This window comes from Manis pentadactyla, chromosome 7 (assembly GCF_030020395.1).
Source record: "Manis pentadactyla isolate mManPen7 chromosome 7, mManPen7.hap1, whole genome shotgun sequence".
Lineage (NCBI taxonomy): Eukaryota > Metazoa > Chordata > Mammalia > Pholidota > Manidae > Manis > Manis pentadactyla.
In genome coordinates, this window is record NC_080025.1 from 96,987,428 (window position 1) to 97,004,383 (window position 16,956).

The 16,956-nt window shown below is 39.1% G+C and overlaps 1 protein-coding gene across 1 annotated transcript in view; it reads right to left on the bottom strand.

Annotated features, from left to right (window-relative positions):
• IGF2BP3 (insulin like growth factor 2 mRNA binding protein 3) overlaps positions 1-16,956 on the bottom strand; it is a 182,228-nt gene that overhangs the window by 21,488 nt on the left and 143,784 nt on the right. Inside the window, exons 6-10 of the mRNA XM_036877649.2 lie at positions 9,419-9,700; positions 5,999-6,133; positions 4,629-4,751; positions 2,372-2,507; positions 723-848 (exon numbers count right to left, since the gene is read on the bottom strand). Of these exons, the coding sequence (XP_036733544.1) occupies positions 723-848; positions 2,372-2,507; positions 4,629-4,751; positions 5,999-6,133; positions 9,419-9,700 (802 nt within the window). The remainder of the gene's footprint in view (positions 1-722; positions 849-2,371; positions 2,508-4,628; positions 4,752-5,998; positions 6,134-9,418; positions 9,701-16,956) is intronic.

Consider the following 16,956-nt stretch of genomic DNA (forward strand, 5'->3'; position numbering starts at 1 on the left):
TTTCACATGATTGTCTACCTCCAATTATTAATAATGCAACTGAATTCTGAACTACTTAAAAAAAAATTACTGTGTAAGGTGCTTGCTGTGCTGCAGTTATTTTGATTCTATCCCTCTCTTCCACCTCCAACCTCATGGAAAATGCTATTCTTAAGTGGCAAATACAAACATAAAGTTACTTCATAATAATCTGTTCACAAAAGCTGTTTAACATTTGCATGTGCACACATACACACACACACATGATTTGTGAGCAAAACTACCTGAGCTCACCATTAAAAAGGATGAACACTCAAAACACAAAACATGTCCAGTCTTTATTGACCTCTCAAAGCAGTTAACTTCCAGCAGAAGTGAAAGATGAAGGAAGCCTTTTAAAAACCTTTCCTTCAAACATTTAAAAATAACTTTTACCCCTTCCCAAAGTCTCAAACTTTTGATATTTAAAAACCATGTTGACCTCTTTACCACCCCAAAACATCAAAAGTAGTAACTCGTGTATCTACTCTATGAAGGAGTAAATTAAGAAGGTTCTATAGACAAGAACTGGGACCCATGTGCTGGCTCTAAACTGATGATAGATCAGCATGGGGACTAGGTTTTACATTAATATATTTCCCAATTAGCTTTTAATGTCACACTACTTGATGGGAAAAAGTCTGACTGTATCCCTTCAACTGCATCCCACTTAACCATAAAGAAAGTGAAGCACATTATCTTACCTCAAACTGTGGGTAAGGAGCAGTCATAGCTGAAGGGGGCCCTGAGGTGGGAGGTGGCATCCCTGAAGTGGGTGGGAACAGACCCAAGGCATTCAAATTTAATCCAGGTATTAAATGTGCTTGAAGCTGCAATGGTAAAAAGATCCCTTCATTTTTCAATTAAAAGATCAAGTGTAATTGAGCATTTACAAGTGACAATGTTCAGATTGTGATCTCTTGTCTAGCTAAGAAAAAAAATCACTTTATGGCTTAAACTTAAGAACAAAGCAGCTGTTTCATGTAATTATATTTGAGTATATACTTTATAACTCTAAATATTTCTTGGTATTTTTAAATTCTTGTGCTCACTTGCCCCCTACTTGATCTGAAGCTAGGTTGCCAAAGCAGGAAACACAGCTTTCTTTTCCTTTATGACCAGCTCACAGTGCTTAGACAAACATATACTCTGTATATTGTGGGCACACAGTGAATACAGACTGGAAATCTTGCATCAGTTGAAGAAGTAAGCAAGCAAGATATGTTCACTGAAAATACAGAATCAACTATTAAGAGAGCTCTACTCCTTGGATAAAATTTGGCAGTCATGGGTCTAAAGGCCTAAAATAATGTCAAGCTCTCTGGAAACCAGGTCCTGTCCCCATGTAACTATGGCAACTAAATATCTCTCTGGATTGGATCCAGGAGCCAGAAAGGGTATTTTGCTTTGGCTTAAGGAAAGGGTTGAGAAAGTAAGGTAGAGATTAGAGAGTTGGGACTTGAGCATACCGGAGAATCTTTTTAAAAGGTGTAGGGGGTCAGTTTTACTCCCAGCTGACTCTGAAACATTTGGACAAAATGAAAATGTGAAGGTAGGTAGGCAGGCAGTCATGTGGGGTAAAATGATTAGCTAATAGGCTCTTCTCACAAAGGCACTATAATTTTTAAATTATCCTTCTTTTAGGTATAATGTTTCAGATGACAGGCCCAACTGAGGATTTTTTTTCCAGTCATTTACTTGAAACTTCAAGGTGGACTTATCAAATGTTACAGGCTCATCAGCACCATTCCATCTATTAAGGAGTCACCAGTTCACTCTACTTGCCTTAGTTGCACCACTGTTCTGTCATTTTTAGTTATTTTATCTCCAAGGTTTATGAGTAACCAAATTTTAAATCTGTATTCTTAACAATAGCTTTTATATATACTTTATCTACTGTTATCCTAATAGAGTGCAATGTAGGCAGCAGCCCCATTTTACACATGAGGAAATGTGGACTGAGTAAGTTGTCCAAGAGGAGATAGCTGCAGCTAAGGAATGCTTCGGGTGGCATTCAAACCGAGTTTACATACCTCTAAAGCTGACATTCTAACTAGACTAAGCTCTCTCTAATTAACATTGTATGGGAGATAATATTTTTTTAAAAAACATAGGTATCAGCCTTACCTCACAGATTACAAAGTAAGATTAAAATATTGGCTAAAATCGTAGATAGCTAAACCTAATGTCAAAATCTGTGTCTTCTCAACTAACCCAGGGCACTACGGTGCTAAAAATCAACTAGAAACTACATCTAATGTTGACACCATTAAAGAAATCAATATTAATACAATTAAAAACATCTTGTAAAACTGTTCATCAAAATAAAGACATGGTTCTTATTAAAACTAACATTCATAGAAGCAATATCATTTTCATAAGACTCCCTGATTTTCTTCATTATCTCTTCCTCAGCTCTGGCACATGTTTCAACACTGCCTTTAACTGTAATGGTGCGTTCCGGATTATACAGCGTCAATTCCTGCAATCTGCAGATTGAAAAAGAGGGGAAAGAGAAAGAATGGAAATTATAGGAGGAAGACAGTTAATAATGGTTCAGCCACAGATGGCAATTAAAACTCAACTGTGGAGGGTGGCAATATGTAAAAGGGGGTGGTTAGACGTGATAAAAAATGAGTAAGCCCCAAAAGACATGAATCCAAGAACTGTCAAGCTGCAGGACAGAAGAAAACACTTCCCCTCCCACCTTCCCAATAAAAATTACTGGTGTACACAGTTCATTAAGTCATTTTAAACACAGTGTACTTCTTGAGACCACTTAAGGTCAAACATTTTTCGTAATTTAAGAATGAAATATAAAGAAAATGACCAGAGACATGTATAGTTTTAGTGGAACCAAGAACCAGATGGGCACATCTTTTAAGAAGTATGCAGAGACCAATTCTGGCATAATTGGCATTCCCCTACAATTCCATTTTCTGGATCACTGAGCAAGGAATAAGCATGGAAATATTCCAAAAAGGCAAACCAGAATTCATGTCTCTAAACTTACTCTTTTCCAGTAATTTCAGAATTCAGATCAAAGTAGGCTGGAGGAAATAATATATATCAATCCTTCTTGACTAAACCAAAACACAGTCCCTAATTACCATTTAGACAACTAAAAACTTAGAACACAACAGCAATGTTCAGAAACCTCCTGGTTTGACCCAGGTCCTGCTGAAGCTTCAAAATCCACTTCATGATACCTGAAACCACTCATGCTTAAGCCAGTCAACAGCCTTGAGTCGGGAAGCAATGAGAGATGCTTTCCATGGAAAACAAGACCAAGAATAGATTGAAAGGATATAGAATACTGTCACAGCTCCTTCATGTTCCAGTCAAAATTCTCATGTTCACCACTAGCAGAATATTTTAAGCTAAACTTGAGCCAGGTGAATGGGAGATTATTCCTTTAACTTTTTCTCGAATTTGCTAAAAATGTAAAGAGCTACACAAGGAAGACAATTTGTCTAAGAGTAGGAGTTCTAGTTTCCAGTCTCAACCTACTGCTCTGCTGCCGAGCATCTTATTATATATAGTTCTTTTACAGATGCTTCTGGACCAGCTTTGAAGATTTTTTCTCTTAAAACCCTCCCATTTCTGAACGTAAATTCAAAATGGGATACGATCATTTATTATATCCACCACTTTGTGATTTTCTTCTTTCTTTACAGCCAAACAAGATGTTCTATTTCTCACCCCCTTCTCTGAAAACTCCTTGCTACACAAACATGTTGCTCTGTCTTTTCCCACCATACTTCCTTAATTTATCAGTCTCTTCCCACCTCATCTTTTTCGAGTACTCTGATGGAAACTAAAGATGGTCACCCTCAAAAATAGGAAAACCTTTCCATATAATGAGAGCGTTCATGGACACTGGGTGTGGGAGCCAGCCTCCAAGACAAGCCACTCTCCAGGAACAGGCAGCGCCCTCCTACGCTGCACAAAGCTGACTTGTTTGTGTAAACAGTATTGCAAGAACGACAGAGTGTGATTTCTGAGGCTATATTATAAAAGACATTGCAGCCCCTGTCTTGCTCTTTCTTGGACAATTCACTCTGGGGGAAGACAGCTACCATGTCTTGAGGACACCCACGCAGCCCTGTGGGGAGGAGGCCCCTGTGCGGAGGAACTGAGGCCTCACACCAATAGCCAGAGCATCAACTTGTCTGTCAGTAACTTTAAGAGACCCCAGAGCCACCCAGTTAAGCTGTTCCTAAATACTGGACCCACAGAAACTAGGTGAATAAATGTCCGCAACTATCTGAAGCTGTCCATATTGGGACAATTTGCTACACAGCAACGAATAATAACTGAGTTTTATGTTCCAACATTGGAGGTATATGTTGGAAAATTTGACCAACACTTCATCTTGGGTATAGGAGTATAAAGTAGTAAGTGCTCCCTGCCTGTTTAGTGGGAACAGACAATGCTTTTATTGTGGGTTAGAAACAGACAGTAGGCAGTACGCTGAGTTTGAGAAATGAAGCACAATAATGGCTGTACAGGCTAAGCCAAACAGCTGTAAAATGGGAGAAACTTCTTAATACATAATCTACAGCTTCAAAACAGTCTTTGATTCAAAAGAGAGCAAAGGTAGCACTTACGGAGATATTGTGATTTTAGTGTCTGTGTCTTGCTCAATTTTCTTAAGGTTTCTTCCTTCCTTACCAATAAGACGGCCTACAAAGTTATTATGGGCTAAAATCTTCAAGGGAATCTCCTCTGTGCTGTAAAGAAAAAAAAAAAGAAAAGGAAAAACGGTCATGAAATCAGGGTAAGCAAACCTACTCTGGAGCAAAAACACCATTCACTGAACACTTACTACCCACCACATAGGAAGCAGTGAGCTAAGGAGAGATTAAAGCTTGCTGGTCATTAGCCTGCATTCTAGCAATGCATGAATAGAGGGGGTGGAAAAAATATTAACAAGTATTTGGATAGAAGTTAATTTTTAGAAGTCTTCTTTTATTCATCTTGGGGAATATGCTTCCAATACTTGGTTCTGTTATCTTTAAAAACACCTTTTATTCAAATCCATAATCCTAATCCTCAAAGTCAGAAGACAATGTACAAATGCAAAAAAAGCATGATTTCAGTATAAATTTTAAAATACGTATCTGGAGACACATGCAGAATTTACAGAAAAGCTTGACAGTGGTTACACTTTGAGAACAGAATGTAAGGGCAGGAAAAGGGGCTTTAACTTTTTATTTTGTACCTTTCTGAATTTCCAAGTCACACATATCACTGCTTAAAAATGTCACTGGGGCTGTCTGGACGATGGTGAGCTTCTTTACTTTTCTCCATATTAAAAAATAATTATAATCTTTTAATATAGACAAGTTAAGACCTTGTAACTTAAATATATTTAATATATTTTAAAGGTTCCTACAAATTAAGTGCTGGTAATTAGGTCCAACACAATCCTTTGGATTTTACTTCTAGTATAGCACTGTCCTAATATGCTAAGTGCAGCACAGAACTGAGCTTCTGCTCAAAGTTCCTGTGGAAGAGATAGAGTTCCCACCTGGAACACCCCAATACATCTCCAGGTTACCCCGGCCCAGGATTAGGGATTGCCCCACCCCACATTCCCTGGCCCGCCAGAGTGCAGATGGGCAGATGACAAGAGCAGAGCTCTAAGAGCCCTGAATAAAGGTGGGGGGAACTGAGGCCCCTGCTTTGGGTTAATCCCAGGGCTACTTCCTGGACCTTAGATGGGCATCCTATGTCCCCCCACTCACCTTCTTCTACACCTGGACTTTCCCCACTGATATTACTCACCGCATATTCAAACATGAATGACAACCAAAAATTTTAAGGACTTATGTTTTACAACCATATCAACAGTGCCAACCACTGGGGCCCTTCAGGACAGCTTTCCCTTTGTTGGCAATCAGCAAGACCTGTGCCACAGAATTCCAAAATCAAACACGAATATCAAGCTCTTCATAGGTTAATTCCTTTTACTCACAATTTTATATCTTGAGCTTCCTTATGCATAATCTCCAGAATAGATTTACAAGCTGCAGAGGTGCCCTCGGGGGTGGAAAGGATAGTAATTGACTTCTCAGCAGCACCTGCATTCTCCTTCCGATGGACATCAATTCTTAATGGTGGGCAGAGGGAGAGAGGGAAGGGAGAGCCATGAGCACAGCCTCACAACAGAGCCTGAAACTACCAACTTGGAAGTCACAGGACTTCTGGGCAAGGAGTGGATGACTCACTTCCCTAAAGACCATAAACTCTTGATAAGCTGTCAGCATTGATGCCTTAGAGACAAATTTTAATTTCAGGAATACTCCCCTTTCTTTCCTCAAGCAGGGGCATCTTTTCATTCCGCTCAATTGTATGTATTTAATTTTCCTTTTAGATGATACAGAACAAATTTCTCACATCAGAGGGCCTGGATTCAGACAAAAGGCTTCCTTTTGCTCTAAAACAAATAGGAACTGGAACTCATGCCAAGAGGGCTGGAGTTAGAATATCACAAGATCAAACTTGTTATTTTATACAGTATATCCACTATTCATCACATGAGGAGATTTTGCTCATGCGTTTCCTTTTGTAAGGCGTTCTGCACCTTGCCTCCTTGATAAAGAAAAGTCCACAACAAACAGTGATAGGAATGGAGCCCAAAGAAGTGGCAATTCTAAGAAAAGCAATTTCAAAGAAAAGCAAATGGCCAATGAACAAAATGATGTTCAACCTCACCAGTAGTTTTAGGCACACAAATTAAAACAAGATGTCATTTTCTTCCAGACTTGGAGATATTTTAATAGATAAATAAGCATTGGCAAGAGGATAGGTAACTGAGCACACGCCCCCACACTTTTGGTGGGAGTGTGGAACAAGCTGGTAGGTCCTATAAGAGCTAAAATGCTCATCATCTCTGGACCCAAGAATTCTGCTGCTTGTAATATCTCCTCCAGATGGCCAAGAGTGGTGTTTCTTACCCTTGGCATTGTTGACATTTTGGGCCACATCAATTCTTGGTTGCGGGTACCGCCCTGTGCGTTGTAAGATGTTTGGCAGCATCCCTGGCCTCTACCCACTAGATGCCAATAGTGACAACTGGTCATGACAACCAAAAATGTCTCCAGACATTGCCAAATGTCCGCGGGGGTTAGGGAAGGATCACTGCTGGTTGAAAACCACTGGTGTAGGAATGGTCACCACAGCACTCTTTGTAATAAAAGGACAACTGGAATTATCTTTAAAATCCCCACCAGGAAGAGATGGTTAGATAACAGTAAATCAGTATCATACATTTTTAAAAAATACATGGTAAAATTACAGATACCAACATAGTAAGAGGCCTTATGTGATAAAACCCATATGTGGTTTCTCTTTTAAAGCTGCACATGTTAGTAGATACTATGAACAAGTTCTGTCAAGAGATATCCCTGATTTAAGAAAGGCTACATATGTCAGAGATGAGATAAAGGATGGCCTTTTTTTTAACTTGCATACTTTACATTCTGAATTAAATACAAAGTAGGTCTTCTGTTTATAAAGAATATAAGAAAGAAAATCAACTATCCATAGTGTGTTTGGGGAAAATTAAGTACCCATGAGCCACTTTGGCTTCTCAAACACTAGAAGATAAAGAGCTACATAACTAACTTGTGGCCGTGAGAATGGCAACCTCAGCAGGCCCATAAATTCAAAGGTTTGGATTCCATTTCCCTCAATGTTTGACTGAAAATTGAAGATTTACCTCAGAAGCAAAACCTATAACTAAAAATAAGAGAAATGTAGAAATGAAACAAGGGCTGTGTGGATGAAAATAACTAATAAAGCAGCACCTTAGATAACAGTCCCAAACCTCAGGAACCACCTTTCCAGCCAGTTTTAACCTCCGATCACTACATACTGCTTATCTTCTTTAGGTAACATGTTAATTCCCTTCTACTTTATTTCCACTCTACACTGTGTTAAGGATTATTAAACTGATAACTTCTGAGAAGGGAATGTGGCTTTACAGATTAGGGTAGCCCTCTGAGACCATTCCAGATATAGGATCTAGTTTCAATGGCAAGAGTTAATTAAATCCATAGGCAGAGCTCTGCAAATGAATCATCGGATATAACAAAAATTGCTTCCCTTCCCTCTCCATCCTCCATCTTCCTGCCTCAAATAAAACAAACAGTTCAATTTAAATCCTAGAAGCTCTTCCCTATGAGAAGGAAATGAGTAGCTTTAAAAAGAACAACTCTAATCTGATACACAACAAGGAAGGGAACTATTTAATAATTAGTTTCTGCAGATAACAGTGGGTCAAGAGAAGCAAGAGGCCGTTTAAATTTTAATATTAAAACTATGCAAATTTAAAGTTAAAACTGATCTAGGCCTTGCTTCAATTGAACTCCTCACCAACCCCTACACTCTGAAGGCAAGGGCATAAAATGACATCACTTTCCTTCCTAAATTAAGAAGATAATCCAGTCACCTCTGGAGCTGACCCAAGGCCATTTCCCTCCCCTCCTGCATAGAATGACCCAACAGAGGTTTGCACACCACCTCTTCTCCCTCCTACACTTAGTTCTTCAAGAAATATGGCAGCAGCTGCCCCAGAAATGTTCCTGGTGGCACTTTGCAGAACTAGAAGTGAGGACAGAGTTCATCACCAAGCTACATTGTGTCAAAATCTCCACATAGAGAACAGGACAGTTAATAAAGCAAAACTACTAATATACAATGCATTGGAGAGTCTAAATTGAGAATATACTTTAAGTGCATTAAACAATTTACATAGTCATTTCACACATTTAACAAATATGAGAGCCTTCTACCTGTGCTGCAGTGTGCTCATCACTGGAGCTACAGGGGCAAATACAAACAGCTCTTGCTTTCTATTCCTACAAAGTTAGTTCCAATGTTTGGTGGAGAATAATCCAATCCATATTATCTACAAATTAAAACTAACCAACAATGTCCTGAAAAAAAGCCTCTCTAAGTTTGTAGCTTAATCCTGGGATGAATCTGGACCATAAGTGAATGATTCTTTACTAAAGTAAAATCTCTGTACTGGACCCAGAAAATTACTTCCCAAAACACCAAAGGCAGGTATCCCTGGGGGTGACGGTGGGAATGGGGGAGCAGAGAACAATCTAGAAGCTGCCCTTTTGTTCATCAGGGCCTCCCCACACCAGAAGTGCATTGTTTTCCACTCATGTGTGAAAACTTGAGGTGCTTTTTGAGATTAAGATTTGCCCCAGATTTATATAAAATGAACACTAACATATCAAATCACAAGGTTTTTCCGGATTCCCAAGTACCATACAAGAAAGGATCATAACCATGTTCAGAAGGACACCAAGTACCAGAACACAATGTGTTATTAAGACTCAAAGGGGAAAATAGTACCACCCACCACACTCCGGGTACTCACTTCGACTGCGTCTGTTTGGTAATGTTCCGAATGGTGGCACCTTCTTTCCCTATAATGGCTCCAACGAACTGGGTGGGAACCAGCAAGCGCAGAGGCAAGTCACATGGCTTCTGCTTGGACGCCGATCCTGGAGAACCCTGGCCCAATGAGCCCCTCTGCCCAAGCCCGCGGCGCCCGCGGGGCTGCTGCGAGGGGCTCTGCGGGGCAGCCGTTTCATCAGGGATGTAGGCCACTTTCAGTGTGAAATTTTCCAACTGGAAGCCATTCAGTTTCTCTAAAGCTCTGAAAGTTGACAAGGAGGAGGGGGTGGGAGAAGGAATTGAGCTACGTAAGAAACCTTTCAGCAAAGCCAGTACCCATCTCTTCAGCTCAGGAATACTGGATCTAAACCACTTAATAAAGCCACTGAACAAGGAGCGAACCCAGAACACACACAACACTGCACCCCCACTCCCCGGCCCCTCCCACTTTTCCTCTGATGTACACATGGGAAAGAAAAAACTGACACGTTTCCAAAGGGAATGTATTTGCCACCTCCCAATGAAAATTGGAAAAGTGAAAAAGCAGTTTGTTGAAGTCTTGATTAAACTGTTACCCGTGAGGTTAGTAATGGCTTAGGAGCACCAAACAGTGAGGAAAGTGAGCAGGCAGTCCTTGTCCAAGCTGATATTTCTGCATCAGAATGAAAAGGATGCTAGAAATATGCACCTCACCCTCTTAAAAAATACAAATATTTAAAACATTTTTAGAATAAAGGACACACAGTATCTCTCAGCCATGCACAGATTATCTCGAGTATTAAATCCTACCAATCACTCAATAAATTCTCAGTCGCTCTTATGAATCAGTCCTGAGAAAAGACCAGTCCTTGACTTTGTGATCTGATTTGGAGCAGAGAGTCAGGGGTAGTGGTGAACGAAAAACAGCAAACAAAGCTATTTTCCACCTTATCTCTCCATCCACCCATGCATCCATCCATTCATTCATCCAACTATTTTGAAAGGAGCTTTACTTTTCTTTTTTTTATTTTTAACATTATTATGGAAAAGTACCCAATCTTAAGTATATATCTCAATTAATTTCCACAAGGTGAGCACACATACCCAAATACAGAACTAGGACATAAATTCCTGTGCCCCAGAAGTCAGTAGTACATCAGTACCTCTTGACAGTAACTGCCCCTCCCCTAGACTTTTATTTCTTTTTTTTTTTTTAGCAGAAAAGTCTCTTATTTTATTTTTTATTAAGGTATCATTGATACACAATCTTATGCTCAGGTTTCACATGAGCAACACTGTGGTTACTACATTCCCCCTATTCTAAGTCCCCACCACATACCCCATTACAGTCACTGTCCATCACCATAGCAAGATGCTACAGAGTCACTACTTGTCTTCTCTGTGCTATACTTCCTTCTCCAAGCCCTCCCCTATATTATGTGTGCTAATCATAATGTCCTTTAATCCCCTTATCCCTCCCTTCCCACCAACCCTCCACAGTCCCTTTCCCTTTGGTAACTGTTAGTCCATTCTTGGGTTCTGTGAGTCTGCTGCTGTTTTGTTCCTTCAGTTTTTGCTTTGTTGTTATACTCCACAGATGAGTGAAATCATTTGGTACTTGTCTTTCTCTGCCTGGCTTATTTCACTGAGCATAATACACTCTAGCTCCATCCATGTTGTTGTAAATGGTAGGATTTTTTTTCTTCTTATGGCTGAATAATATTTCAGTGTGTATATGTGCCACCTCTTCTTTACCCATTTATCTACTGATGGACACTTAGGTTGCTTCCATTTCTTGGCTATTGTAAATAGTTCTGCAATAAACATAGGGGTGCATTTGTCTTTTTGAACCTGGGATCCTGCATTCCTAAGGTAAATTCCTAGGAGTAGAATTCCTGGGTCAAATGGTATTTGTATTTGTACTTTGAGGAACCTCCATACTGCTTTCCACAATGGATGAATTAATTTACATTTCCACCAGCAATGTAGGAGGGTTCCCCTTTCTCCACATCCCTGCCAGCATTTGTTGCTGTTTGTCTTTTGGATGGTGGCCATCCTAACTGGTGTGCGGTGATATCTCATAGTGGTTTAATTTGCATTTCTCTGACGATTAGTGATGTGGAGCATCTTTTCATGTACCTGTTGGCCATCTCAATTTCTTCTTTCGCGAAGTGTCTGTTCATATCCTCTGCCCATTTCATTTTTTAATCAGGTTATTTGCTTTTTGGTTCTTGAGGCACGTGAACTCTTTATATATTTTGGATGTCAACCCCTTATTGGATGTCATTTATGAATATATTCTCCCATACTGTAGGATGACTTTTTTGTTCTACCAATGGTGTCCTTTGCTGCACAGAAGCTTTTTAGTTTGATAAAAAGCTTGTTCATTTTTCCTTTTGTTTCCCTTGACCATGGAGATATGTTCATGGAGAAGTCGCTCATGTTTATATTCAAGAGAGGTTTGCTTATGTTTTGCTTATGTTTTCTTCTAAGAGTTTTATGGTTTCATGACTTACGTTCAGATCTTTGATCCATTTTGAGTTTACTTTTGTGTATGGAGTTAGACAGTCATCCAGTTTCATTCTCTTACATGCAGTTGCCCAGTTTTGCCAACAACAGCTGTTGAAGAGGCTGTCATTTCCCCATTGTACATCCATGGCTCCTTTATTATATATTAATTGACCATATAAGTGTGGGTTTATATCTGGGCTCTCTATTCTGTTCCATTGATCTTTGGGTCTGTTCTTGTGCCAGTACCAAATTGTCTTGATTACTGTGGCTTTGCAGTAGAGCTTGAAACCAGGGAGTGTAATCCCCCCAAGCTTTATTCTTCCTTCTCAGGATTGCTTTGGCTATTCGGGGTCTTTGTAGTTCCATATGAATTTTAGAACTATTTGTTCCAGTTCATTGAAGAATGCTGATGGTATTTTTATAGGGATTGCATTGAATCTGTAGATTGCTTTAGGCAGGATGGCTATTTTGACTGTATTAATTCTTCCTATCCAAGAGCATGGGATGAATTTCCATTTGTTAGTGTCCTCTTTAATTTCTCTCAAGAGTGTCTTGCAGTTTTCAGGGTATAGGTCTTTCACTTCCTTGGTTAGGTTTATTCCTAGATATTTATTCTTCTTGATGCAATTTTGAATGGAACTGTTTTCCTGATTTCTCTTTCTGTTAGTTCATCATTAGTGTATAGGACTGCAACAGATTTCTGTGTATTAATTTTGTGTCCTGCAACTTTGCTGAATTCAGATATTAGTTCTAGTGGTTTGGGAGTGGATATTCTAGGGTTTTTAATGTACAATATCATGTCATCTGCAAACAGTGACAGTTGAACTTCTTCCTTACCAGTCTGGATGCCTTTTATTTATTTGTGTTGCCTGATTGCCATGGCTAGGACTTCCAGTACTATGTTGAATAAAAGTGGGGAGAGTGGGCATCCCTGTCTTGTTCCCAATCTTAGGTGAAAAGCTTTCAGCTTCTCGCTATTAAGTATGATGTTGGCTGTGGGTTTGTCGTATATGGCCTTTATTATGTTGAGGTACTTGTCCTCAATACCCATTTTGCTGAGAGTTTTTTGTCATGAATGGATGATGAATTTGTCAAATGTTTTCTCAGTATGTATTGAGATATCATGTGATTTTTGTCCTTTTTGTTGACGTCGTGGATGATGTTGATGGATTTTCAAATGATGTACCATCCTTGGGATGAATCCCACTTGATCATGATGCATGACCCTCTTGATGTATTTCTGAATTAGGTTTGCTAATATTTGTTGAGTATTTTTGCATCTATGTTCATCAGGAATATTGGTCTGTAGTTTTCTTTTTTTGTGGTGTCTTTGCCCGGTTTTGGTATTAGAGTGATGCTGGCTTCATAGAATGAGTTTGTAAGTATTCCCTCCTCTTCTATTTTTTTGGAAAACTTTAAGGAGAATGGGTATTATGTCTTCTGGAAATGTCTGATAAAATTCAGTGATGAAGCCATCTGGTCTGGGGATTTTGTTCTTGGGTAGATTTTTGATTACTGATTCAATTTCATTGCTGGTAATTGGTCTGTTCAGATTTTCTGTTTCTTCCTGGGTCAGCCTTGGAAGGTTGTATTTTTCTAGAAAGTTGTCCATTTCTTCTAGGTTATCCAGTTTGTTAGCATATAATTTTTCATAGTATTCTCTAATAATTCTTTGTATTTCTGTGGTGTCCCTAGTGATTTTTTCCCTTCTTATTTCTGATTCTGTTTATGTGTGTAGAATCTCTTTTTTTCCTGATAAGTCTGGCTACAGGTTTATCTATTTTGTTTATTTTCTCAAAGAACCAGCTCTTGCTTTCATTGATTCTTTCGATTGTTTTATTCTTCTCAATTTTACTTATTTATGCTCTAATCTTCATTATGTCCCTCCTTCTACTGACTTTGGGCCTCATTTGTTTTTCTTTTTCTAGTTTCATTAATTGTGAGTTTAGACTGTTTACATGAGATTGTTCTTCTTTCCTGAGGTAGGCCTGTATTGCAATATACTTTCCTCTTAGCACATCCTTGGCTGCATCCCACGGATTTTGTAGTGTTGAATTATTGTTGTAATTTGTCTCTATATATTACTTGATCTCTGCTTTTATTTGGTCATTGATCCATTGGTTATTTAGGAGCATGTTGTGAAACCTCCATGTGTTTGTGGGATTTTTCATTTTCTTTGGTAATTTATTTCTAATTTCATACCTTTGTGGTCTGAGAAACTAGTTGGTACAGTTTCAATCTTTTTGAATTTACCGAGGCTCTTTTTCTGGCCTAGTATATGGTCTATTCTTGAAAATGTTCTGTGTGCAATTAAGATGAATGTGTATTCTGCTGCTTTTGGGTGTAGAGTTCTCTAGATGTCTGTTAGTTCCATCTGTTCTAATGTGTTGTTCAGTGACTCTGTCTCCTTACTAATTTTCTGTCTGGTTGATCTGTCCTTTGGAGTGAGTGGAGTGTTGAAGTCTCCTAGAATGAATGCATTGCATTCTATTTCCCCTTTTAATTCTGTTAGCATTTGTTTCTGTGGTGTCCGTAGTGATTTTTCCTTTCTCATTTCTCATTCTTTTTATGTGTGTAGATTCTCTTTTTTCTTGATAAGTCTGGCTAGGGGTTTATCTATTTTGTTTATTTTCTCAAAGGACCAGCTCTTGGTTTCATTAATTTTTTTCTACTGTTTTATTCTTCTCAGTTTTATTTATTTCTTCTCTGATCTTTATTATGTCCCTCCTTCTGCTGACGTTGGGCCTCCTTTGTTCTTCTTTTTCCAGTTTCAACAATTGTGATTTTAGACTGTTCATTTGGGATTGTTCTTCCTTTTTTAAATAGGTCTATTGCTATACACTTTCCTCTTAGAACTGCCCTCGCCACATCCCACATAGGTTGCCTCACCTAGACTTTTAACCCCACAGATTAATTCTGCCTGTTTAAAAACTCTATATAAATAAGTATATATGAGTACATGTTATGTACTCGCTCATTTCGGGCATCTTTATGTTTATAAGATTCATTCAAATTGTTGCATTCCACCTTACCTACATATTTTAAAAGTGGGGAACTCAGTAAAAAATTGATAGAAAAGATATGATTAAGATTTCAGAAGCATACATAAATGTACTCCTCATAACACAAACTCCTCTGTACACAGTGAAAGTGAAAATATAGGTCCATACTTTCTTAAGGGTTACTCTTCTTTGCTCAGATTCTGTTCCACTCGGCCATGAGCTCAGCCCAGGCAGGGAAAGAGTAATAGGCATGAAATGCTCTGTCTCCTGGTGCTCACAGAGGTCATCTCTGGTTCACATACTACTTTCATTATTTGGAGATCTATGAATTTTTTACTTAGATGGAGGAGGTGGGGCGGGGTTGGAGGGGAGATGGTCCTCGCACCAAAGGCATGGAACTGGAAAGCAGGGCTATGTGACCAGACAAAACGTGATGCTCTCAGGGCCAGAAGTCCTGCCCTGTTTCTCACTTCAATCCCATTGCATCACTGTCGTCCAATGCCTAGCACACGAATTACCTCTTACTATAAAAGACCCCAGTCATAGGGAAATACAAAAAGAGGAAATTCCTGTGTCACTATCACCAACCCTCCAAGACCTTCTCCAGAGTCACTGTGAACCATGGTAACTTCTGCAAGCAGACCAGTCCTTTTCCATGTTTACACACATGTGTGCATGTTCAGTACCTTCTTTAAAAGCATAACTGAGATCATGATATACATAGTTATATGGCTTGCTTTTTCCCAAATCCAGTATATTTGGGGATGTTTCCATATGATTTCTATGCAGAGGGCATTCTTTTCATAAGCTTGCAGGCTGACAGCAGGCACGTGGCACAGCTTCTACCAGTGCTCTGATAACAGAACCTTAAGTTAACACTAACACATTGTTCTTGCTTTCTCCATCTCCCCTTTTTTTCTTGTGGATTAAGGGCCCTTGAGTATTTTGGTTATTTCTGAAGGAAGAGAACAGCTGACAAATTTAATATTTATGACATATATTTATTTTAGAAAGTTGGAACTGCAGGGGTTTCAACCAATGAGACATTCATTCAAATCAACTTTTAACCTCTTCAAAGGCCAGGAGAAACAGACCATTGAAGGTTCTTAAAAGAAAAAAAAAAAAACACACATAAGGAAAGCTGAACCCAGTGAAGGAATCAACTGTATCTATGGGTATAAAAGGATATATAGTTCACTGTCATATCCTTTCCTACCATAAAATTGAGTATTGTCAGCTTCAGAGGAGAGTAAATAAAGTTTGACTATAGAATTAAGTCAGTAATGTTATTTTTAAAAGGTTAAATAAATTCTTTCCTGAGTAAAAGAGAAACATACAGACAGACTCCCTTCTTCATGGGGACAAACAGATAAACATTTAAGTCACCAGACACTTCTGTGTATTCTGGGCTATCCAAATAAAATCACATGTGTCCCAAGAAATATCTCCCTCAACTTGGCCCATGAACTCAAACTTCCAAACTTCATTTAAAAACTGTTTCTCTGAGGGGAAAAGAAAAGATTCTGTCACTCAGGAGCTCAGAGAGCACGGTGCTCCAGTGCACAGCCTGGGTCCCAAAGGCTTCAACTCAGGCTGCTTGGCCGGAGCATTCAGCATGTACCCCACAATCTAGCTGCCAGCTAAGCAGAGTTCCCAGCCCTTCTAGCGGCAGTGCTGCACACTTGGACCTTGGTGAAAAGGTACAGGAGGAACCTAACTGCAAGCAATGGCTCTCCCATGACTAAGGAAGTTTCCGAATTTTAAGTCAACCACTGTAACCTTTCTATGCACAAAATTTGATACTCACCTATGGCATTTGATGGTCTGCTGAGTTCATGGGGCAAACAATATTTTCAAACTTACTTTATAAGGCATACGATGAACTGTTATTATAACTATTCTAAACATATGCATTCAGCTCAACAGAACTTAAGGTATTTATCCACCATGTGTATTACTCAAGATCCTATTTCCCATCATTACCTGACTCTGATGCTATTTTAAGAATCACTCAAAAGACAAGTGA